We start from the raw sequence: 9,015 nt of genomic DNA on the forward strand, positions 1-9,015 counted from the left end.
AGGCTTTGGGGAGTTTGTAGCCACCTGCCGGCCCCTCCCGTTATAGACGGGGGGATAATGACCCAGCTCTCAGCATGCTGAGCCGGGGAAAGGAGACATCCCCACAGCTGCCTCTCCCTAGACACCTGGCAGCCCCGTTACAGCGCCGGCAGGGATACGGCCCTGGGAGTGGGGCTGCATTTACACGGCCGTAGGGGCATGCAGGGAAATCGGAGCCGGTCGCTGGAGATCCCCGTGTTAACACTGTGTGTGTAGATAGCACCATCCGCTCAGCACCTAACAAACAAACACTTCATCCTCCCCACCCAGAGGCAAGGTCCCCATTTCACAGAGGGGAAACTGAGGCACAGAACAGTGATGTGCCCAGCACAGAGTTACACAGAATTACAGTGCAGGAGATGGGGACAGAACTCAGGTGTCCTGGCTCCAGCCCACCCGCTCTGACCACTAGACCCTGCTCCCCTCTCGGAGCTGGGGACAGAACCCAGGCGTCCTGTGACTTCCTTTTGCAGACAGCGCTGGGCCCTGTGTTAGTAGCTGGGGGATCTGGCAGATCACAGGAATTAGTCAGCAGAAGCTTTCGGCTGTGCAGAGAAGCAGCGTTTGTGGGACCTGCCGCCGGGGGGGACCCCACAGGGGCCCGGCTACTTTCGTCTCTGGGTTTTACTGGGGTTACTCGTCCCCTTCCCCCGCTGGCGCCTGTACGTCAGAAAATCGGACACGCTGGCGACGGCTCTCAGCCCTTCCCCAATGGCGCCGAAAAGCTTTGACAGAAAGTCGGTCGTGCTGGCGGAGCTGATCTCCCGCCGGAGGCCCGAGATCTCGTCCTCCATCAGCCTGGCTTTCTCCACGAAGCCCTTCTGCAGCATGGCCTCCTGCTCCTTCAGCTTGCTCTCCAGCGCCCGCTCCGCCTCCTGCCGGGCACTGGCCAGCTCCTCCGCCACCTTGGCCTCCAGCTGCTTCACGATCTCCTGGTGGCTGCGCTCCTGGTCCTTCAGCAGCTGCTCCGTCTGCAGCCGCTTCTCCTCCGCCGCCTTCCGCTGCTGCTCCAGCATCTCCGCCTTCTGCTTCTCCTCTTTGGGGGGGAAAGAAAGGGGGAAATAGAGGCACAGCCCCTCCCCCAACCGCCTGGAGCAGCCCCCGGGTACCACGCAAACCCGCACCCCCGACTCGGTTGGCATGAGACGGGGCGGGTAACTAGGCAGCCATCCCCTGACACCAGCATCTCAGCATGGGACCTACCTAACCACGGCTCGAAGGGCAGTTTGGACGGGGACCCACAGAGCCCTGGGCATGGCGGGCAGAGAGGGGCATTCAGAGCACCTGGCATGGGAGGAGGGGCAGGGGGTTGCAGGGAGTCTCTGAAATAAAGGGGGCTGGGAGGGGGCACCCGGGGAGTTTGCTGGGGGGGGTGGGGGATGCAGGGAGCTCCTGGTGGGTGCAGTGAGTTTGGCTGACAGACACTCTGCAGCGTGTGACCTGGTATTATTTGCAGTCTGCATGGCCGTAGCACCCACGAGCCCCAGTCCCGGCCCAGGGCCCCGCGGCGCCAGGCGCTGCACAGACGCTACAGCGACGGAAACTGGGTCTGCTGCAAAGAAAAGGGGGCAGGGGCTTGTTTGTGGGGTCTCACCGGCCACGTGCTTCTCCGCCTCCGTCAGCAGGTTGTCGGCCTTCAGCACGGCCTCCGCCTCGGCCTTCTTACCGGCCAGGAACTGCTCCAGAGCCTCCTCCGCCTGGGACCAGAGATGGCCAAGCGCTGGATTATTCGTGAGCTCCAATCAATATGCTAATGAGCCCCCTCCTTTCTCAGGGGAGCAGGCCTCACAGGGGACTTTATTCCACCTCAGGGCAAAATGTTCCCCCCATGAACACAGAGGGATCACAGGGGCCGGAGTCAGGGGTGGGGAGATGGGAGCTGAGCTGCAGCTCAGGGGCTGATCCCGCCTCTCTGCCGCCTCATCCCCTCGGGGCTGGAAAATCAACGCTTTGGAGGGGGCTTCCCCATGGTGCACCAGACCCCCGGGTTAGAAAGCAAGCGACCGGGTCGAGAGGAGCTGCCGGCTCGCAAGGCAAACGCTCTCACCCGCGGGGCAATGTGGGTGTTTCTCTATGAGATCTGCTCTCGTTCAAACAGGAATCACTTCAGGGACGTCCTACGCCCGGTGCTACGCAGGAGGTCGGACCCACTGATCACAGGGGCCCCTCGTGCGCTGAGAATCGATGAAGCTATGACACATGTGGTGTCATTTCACACAGAGCCTGATCTCTGTTCATACAGGGCCGGATCCAAAGCCCATCGCAGCCAATGGAAAGATTTGGATTGGGCCCAGGCAGAGCGGGGCAGGATCCTGGGGGGAATTTGCCCCCGGCGCCTTCCTGCTCCGTGACCAAGGGAGACCTTTCCAACTCCCCCCGTGGAATCGGAGTCCATCACCATGGGCCACAGTGACTGCAGGTCACAATTTACCATGAAACACACAGTGCCCTGGCGTGGGGCCCCCGGGCCGGGCACTTGGCCAGCTCAGCACCAGCGGGACGGGGGCTGCGGGGGAGAAGCTGTGGGGGGCAGGGGAGCACGGAGGGAGGCTCACCCGCAGCCTGGGGGGAGCAGGCGGGCGGTGCGGGCGGCAGGAGCGCCACGAACGCGGCCGGAGGACTCAGGAGGACATGGGGCGGCCGTGCAGCCGGCCGGAGAGAAGCGGCGCTTTGAAGGGGAAACATGCTTCTCTCCGGCCGCCGGCTGTGCCCTGGGCTGCAGCCCCCAAAGCCCCCACGTTCCGGGCAGCCCTGCCTGGCGGGGGGAGGCGGCTCTGAGAATCACAGCCAATGGGAGCTGCGGGGGGTGCACAGAGCCACTTGCACCCCCCGCACCAAACAGGAGCTGCCCCAGGTAAGCGCTCTGCACCCCAATCCCCTGCCCCATCCCTGAGCCCCCTCCCATGCCCTAACTCCCTCCCAGACCCCCACCCCCAGCCTGCTTCTGCCCCCTAACTCCCTCCCAGACCCCCACCCGCAGCCTGCTTCTGCCCCCTAACTCCCTCCCAGCCCCTGCACCCCATCCCTGAGCCCCCTCCCGCACTCTAACTCCCTCCCAGACCCCCCCACCCCCACCCTGAGCCCCTTCCCATGCACCTAACTCCCTCCCAGACCCCCTACCCCCAGCCTGAGCCCCAGGAGAATGGAGAAAAAATGAAAAACGGGGGGGAGGGAGATAAGAGACAATGCTCCCCCCACAGTGGGGGCCCCAAAAAATGAAGCTGAGCCCAGGGCCCCACAAACTCTGAATCTGTCACTGATCAGACCCCGGTTCCCCCCTGGCCTTTCCCTGCCGTCGCCCCTCTGCTTTCTCCTCAGCGAAGCGGGGAAGCCTGACTCGGCCGCGGGGGTTTAGGCACCAGCTCTGCTGGCGAGACACGAGCCGGAGTGAAATCCAGCTCCTTCTCCCGGAGCTGCAGTCGCTGTTGTAGCTGCCAGGCCGAGGGGGGGGGGGGGGGGGGCTAATTTCAGACACTCACCTTGACCCCTTTGTTGGGCTTGGCCCGGTAATTCTCCACCACCTGGGTCTGGTCCCTGTCGTAGGCCTGGTACCCGCCAGGCTGGGAGTAAAGCCCGGCGCTGAGTCTCTGCTGCATGGCGGCCGAGAGCTCCTCCAGCAGGGCGCGGCAGGTCTGCTCCGAAACGGCCTCGTTTTCTGCGAGGATGTCTGCGTATCGCTCCGTGATCCCGGCCTGGGCACGGAAAGGGAGAAACCTCATTGCAGAGCTACGGCTGCGGCTGGATTCTGGTGCCCCCCCGCCTCTCCTGGCTGACACCTGCACCCGAGTGTGGGTCACTGGCCAGTCGGGGGATCAGCGGGTCAAAGGGTCATTGGCCAATCGGAGGATTGGGGGAGCCAATGGTCCATTGGCCAATCGGTCACCTGGGGATTGGACGGTCCCTGGAGCAGGGACCAGGTTTCGGTCGGGTATCCGTACAGCGCAGGGCACAAAGGGGCCCTGACCCACCACTGGTGCCCAGCGGGCCCCCCGCAGTGCAGATCCATCCCAGCAACGCTCTCCTTGCCGCTGGGCCCGGCCCGGGACGCCCCCACCTACCACCACCTGCTTCTGGAACTCCTGCTCCTCGTCCTTGAAGGAGCGCTGCATGAAGAGCCGCAGGGCGTCCCCCTCGTGTGTCCCGTGCGCCGCCGAGAGCTCGGCCAGCTCCGCCGGCAGCCGCAGCCCCCCCATCCCGGCCGCGTAGTGAGCCAGCGCCTCCCTGAGGGCCGCCTCGTTCTCGATGGTGGCCATGGCGGTCACCGCGTTGTCCAGGCAGGGCACCTGCCCGCTGCGGATGGTGCCCACGTAGCTCTGCACTAAGGAGCCGAACCCTGGGGAAGGGGAAGGGGTAAGAGCTGGGGGGAGGGGACTGTACATTTGTACAGCACCTGGCACCCCGGGGACTCCGCTGGGGAGCGTATCCCAGATTCTCCTCCGCGCTGACCCCGGGGGAACAGAGATTATTCTGGTCGCAGACCCCAGTCCAACGGGGCTCATCTGGGATTCGAACCGCAAGAGGCTCAGAACAAACGTCCTCTGAGCAGAGCCAGGGCTCCGTAGCCGGGCCCGGAACGAGCTCCTCTCCGCAGCATGTCAGCCCGGGGCGAGGGGCACCCGTCACGCCCACCCACCGGCGGATCACGCCAGCACCGTCTCCGCAGGGCTCTGCAGAGCTGGGACCGGGCCGGGGCCGTTTAACCGGCAGCTTGCCAAGGCGGCTGAGTGTCGGCATCTGGCCGAATCTGAAGCCGAGCGGCTCAAGGATCCCTGAATGCAGGAGAGGCCCCAGTTTCCATCCCTGCTACAGGCCAGGTGCGACCCAGGGCAGAGTGTGTTACCGGTGCCCTCCCATGCCCATCCCCAGGGGATCCGAGCGGTCACAGCCCCGCTAGGGGACCCTCGTCTCGCTAGCTCCAGGGCTAACAGCTTCTGCTTGGGAGGGTTCTGCTTTCACCCCTGGTGTTGGGCAAGAAGGAGGCCACCAGACAGGACAAAGGGAGAGGGACCAAGGACCCAGGGGATCTCCCAGTGTCACAGACGGTTCGATTCTCCAACACCTGCTAAATGCTCTCTGAAAATAGCCCCCCACACGCAGGGGGAATTCCTCCCTCCTCGGGGCTGGGTTTCTCTCGGCCAAAGAGGGCAGATCGGCCGGCAAAGCCATCGGCCTGCGTCTCCACAGAGCAGCCGCGGGGCTGACGTACTTCGCCCATTGACCGGAATCCCTCCTTTGACCGTCTTGACGTGGGAGCACTGGAAGACGTAATCACAGAACCGGCGGGTCTGGTCCAGGAACTGCGGGTCCAGGGCACTGGTGGGTAGCAAGTCCAGCTGGCCCATCTCCTGCCGCGATGTCGGCTGGACAAACACGAAGCACTTGCGGGTGGGGAAGAAGTTGCGGATGCACTGACGCGGCAGGTTGTATTCCATCACCTTCTTGTTGTTGCCTGGAGAGCCAAGGAGAAGCAGGAGGTTACACCCAGCACTGCGCTAATAACGGAGTTTGGGGTCGTTGGCAGCTTGCAAATGTCAGGGGGAAATTTCAGGCTTAGGTCAGGTGGAAAATGAGAAGTTTTGGCAAATGAAAAGCTGAAAAAAAACCTACTTTGGGGCCAAAGGAAACGTGGTGTTTTCATCCCGGCCTTTTTTAAACACGTTTGGAGTTGGGACGTGGAATAAAATCAAATGGAGATTTTGGAACCAAACGTTGTTTAAAACCAAAAGAAACAAAATCCAATTTTTTGGATTTTTTTATTATTTATTTTCCCCCCAACAGAACAAGTCAACAACCCCAACCAGAACCTGCGAAATGGCGCCTTACTCTGCAGGTTTCACCAAACCCAAACGGTCGGCGGTGACTACACACCTCTCCCACCCGCTGCGCGGGAGCTTCGGGGGTCGGGGGCGCCCGGCGCTCGGGAGACGCGGAGACCTGCGCGTTATCCAGCGGTATGGCAGAGCTCGGCGGTAGGCAACATAGAGTTCGGGTTTGGGTTTGCGTGGGTAGGATATGTCGAGGAGGCTTTCTGGGGGTAGGCCATGTGGAGTTAGGGTTAAGGTTCCTATGGGTTATGCCACTTAGACTCAGAACGAGGGTTCCTATGAATGGGGCTCCCTTCCCTAGGGTTAGGGTTTGTATGGGTTATGCCTCTTAGGGTTAGGGTTCCTACGGGTAGGGCTCCCTGCCCGACACTTACGGTTCCTATGGGTACGGATTCCTGCCCAAGGGTTACGGTTCCTATGGGTTATGCCACTGAGAGTTCGGGTTAGGTTTCATTTGGACCTGGCCAAGGAACGTTCACAGATGCGAGGGCCGAGAAGGGCCGTTCTGACCACGTTGCCCTATCGTCTCCCCTGGCGCCCCCACATCTGTCTATCTCCACCGCGTGTCTCTTACACCGTCGGCTCCTTGGAGCAGGGCCTGTATCTTTGTTCTGTTTGTGCAGCGCACTGGGTTCCTGGGCCTCGGTGACAGGAGCCGGGACGCCGGGGTAGATGGGCCCATGGGCCTGATCTCGGGGGCAGGGAGGAGGCAGGATACCAGGGGTGATGGGCCCCTCCTGCACACAGCGGACCCCAGCTCACCTTTCCTCAGGGCCAGCGCGTGCTCCAGGTACTGATCCTCCGTCACCAGCTGCCCCTCGATCCTCAGCTCCAGCGTGAAATCCCGCACGGCCCAGACGAAGCTGGGGAAGAAGCGGACGAACTCCGTGTCCTCCTCCGTGTCGTCCCCTCCCTGCGCCTTCACCTTGATGTGCTCTGTCAGCTCCGACACGAAGCTGGGCCGAGGGCTGAGGACTCAAACTGGGGCCAGGCCTGGGTGCTACCACCCAGCGTGGGACTGAATAGGGGGGATCCCAGCCCCACATCCCCCAGGGACCACCCCCCAGGACCCCAGCCCCATGCTCCCCAGGGGCCACCCCCCAGGCAAGGATACTGCAGCTGCTCCATGGCGTACTGGTCGATGGTCCCTTTGCTGTTGTAGACCAGGGTGCTGCTGAGCAGCACGGCCAGCGCGAAGATCCACGCGTCGTTCTTGGTGTCGCCCTGGGCAGCGAAGGGGGGTTGGATCTGAAACACGAGCCCGGGTGCCCAGCACAGGGCCAGAGGGGGCTGCTCCAGGGCCGAGCGCACCGGCCTGGGCTGCACAAACAGGGGCCCTCCAGTGGGATCAGGGAGGGGATCTCCCCTCTGGGGTTGGCCTGAAGGCGACATGCTGGATGTGTGCCCAATCTGGGCCCAGCCATCCCTGCCGGCTGGTGATACATTGGGGAGGGGCTGGAGCAGAGCCCCGAGGACGATTCGAGGTTCGAAGCCCTGCCCCACAGCGAGCCAGGCCAGGGCTCCCACTGTTGAGCTGGGCCCAGGGCAGGCTCCGGGGCACCGCGATCCCCGTCTGTCCGGCCGGCCGGCCGTGGGGAGCAGAGATTTGCTCGGGGCGTCGAGCAGAGTGGGAAGGGGTGTGAGCCAGCGACCGGGAGGTGAAGTGCGGCAAATTCAGCCTGGGAATCGGGCGCCGGTTTTGAGCAGGGAGCGGAATGAACCCTGGGGGGGAGTTGGGGGTCGGGGTACAGCGGGCCAGGCCCAGCAGCCTCCCACAGGCTCCCCGCCGGTAAGTCACAGAGAGGCCGTCACTGGCTCTTTATATTACGGAAGAATGTTTCCGTAAAAAGATGGGGTCGTCCGTCATTTTTTTCTGTACTGTCCATAAAAATAATTTTCTGCACTTGGCATCCCTGGCCAGAGGTGCCAGGACAGACAGGCCCCCCTGAGCCCCCGCTCAGCTCAGCTGAGACTGGATACATGGGGCGGGAGGGGGACACCCCCACATCAGCACCTGCCCCCCGCCAGGCTCCAGGTCCGAGCTTGGGGGGGCGGCTCCGCCCCCAGGGGGGGCAGTGGAGTGGGGCAGCTGGGGAGGAGGGGCACCCCCACTTGGGAGGAGTTACCTGGCTGCTCCACCTGCCCCCCCCCACAGCTTGGTCCGTCCACCCCCTCCAGACACTGCCGCCCCTGCCTGGCTGCCCCAGCCCCTTGGCAGGCCAGTGGGTGGGAGGTCCCGGCAGGGCAACCCCTTGAGTACCGTACCCCAGGCCGGGACCCAGCCGCCCACCCCTTAGACGGGCCCTGGGGCCAGGCTAGACGGTCACAGGGTCCCTCTGGCCTTGGGGTCTCAGAACCTGCTCCCCAGGCAGGGGCCGCACGGCCCCTTTCTCCAGCCCCCCCCCGCCGCCCCCCGCTCACCTTCTCCACGTCGCCCAGCCCCTCGGTGTCCAGCAGCACCAGCGTGTGGCCAGCCCGGCGGGGGTGGGGCAGGCACCACATCCAGATGCCCTTGGTGTGCGACTGCACCGTGGCGCCCAGCGAGAACCCTGGGGAGAGAGGAGACGGGGTAGAGACCCAGTGCCCAGGCACGCCTGCCCCCTCGCTCCCGGCTCCAGCCCGGGGCCCACGGGAAGGGGGCTGGGACAGCTCTCACCTCTCTGCTTCCCGGCCAAGGAGTTCATGAGATACGACTTGCCGGTGCGGTACAGCCCCACGATGGCCACCACCACCACGGGCTGGGCCACGCCGCGCAGGATCTCCAGCGCTGCGGGGTTCACCTCCAGCTCCCCGTTGGCGCCGTTCCCCACCAGGCACACGGGCCCCTCCATGGCCACGGGCTAAAGAGAGGGAGCAGCAGAGAGCCCTGCAGGAAGGACAGGAGGGTGTCAACAGCTGGTGTCCAAGGCGCTCTGCCCCAAAGGCGCACACAAAAGGAGCGTTTCTCCCAAATCCCCCCCCCCAGCAACAAATGGCTCCAACCTCAGGCGCTATGCCTGGGCCAACCCATAGCTGGAATGAGCAGTGAAATAGGTCACGGGTGTCATCATTAGGTTTCAGAGTTAACGTGCCAACACTAGAAACAAGGCAGTTCATGCCACTCACAGGGCTTTCGGCTCAGGCTCTCTGCACACTCAGGCAGAAAACCCTG

At 63.6% G+C, this 9,015-nt stretch overlaps 1 protein-coding gene across 1 annotated transcript; it reads right to left on the reverse strand.

Annotated features, from left to right (window-relative positions):
- Positions 1 to 528: 528 nt before the first annotated feature.
- LOC112123877 (guanylate-binding protein 1-like) lies at positions 529 to 8,704 on the reverse strand. Its single transcript, XM_029913590.1, has 9 exons — positions 8,521 to 8,704; positions 8,286 to 8,413; positions 6,979 to 7,088; positions 6,627 to 6,820; positions 5,246 to 5,488; positions 4,098 to 4,372; positions 3,519 to 3,731; positions 1,634 to 1,736; positions 529 to 1,075 (listed from the first exon to the last, which is right to left on the reverse strand). The coding sequence occupies exons 1-9, from the start codon at positions 8,693 to 8,695 to the stop codon at positions 645 to 647; spliced, it is 1,872 nt and encodes a 623-aa protein (XP_029769450.1). The 5' UTR covers positions 8,696 to 8,704; the 3' UTR covers positions 529 to 644.
- Positions 8,705 to 9,015: the final 311 nt, after the last annotated feature.

The sequence above is a fragment of the Terrapene carolina genome, unplaced genomic scaffold (genome assembly GCF_002925995.2).
Source record: "Terrapene carolina triunguis isolate 2854851 unplaced genomic scaffold, T_m_triunguis-2.0 Scaffold718, whole genome shotgun sequence".
Lineage (NCBI taxonomy): Eukaryota > Metazoa > Chordata > Testudines > Emydidae > Terrapene > Terrapene triunguis.

Bases quoted from the DNA above. Each gene is read 5' to 3' on its own strand.
- LOC112123877 (XM_029913590.1), bottom strand. From the start codon at position 8,695: ATGGAGGGGCCCGTGTGCCTGGTGGGGAACGGCGCCAACGGGGAGCTG. The intron at 3,732-4,097 runs GTAGGTGGGGGC...TTCCGTGCCCAG, and splicing joins AGTTCCAGAAGCAGGTGGTG to GCCGGGATCACGGAGCGATA. The intron at 1,737-3,518 runs GTGAGTGTCTGA...CTCTGGTCCCAG, and splicing joins AGCCCAACAAAGGGGTCAAG to GCGGAGGAGGCTCTGGAGCA.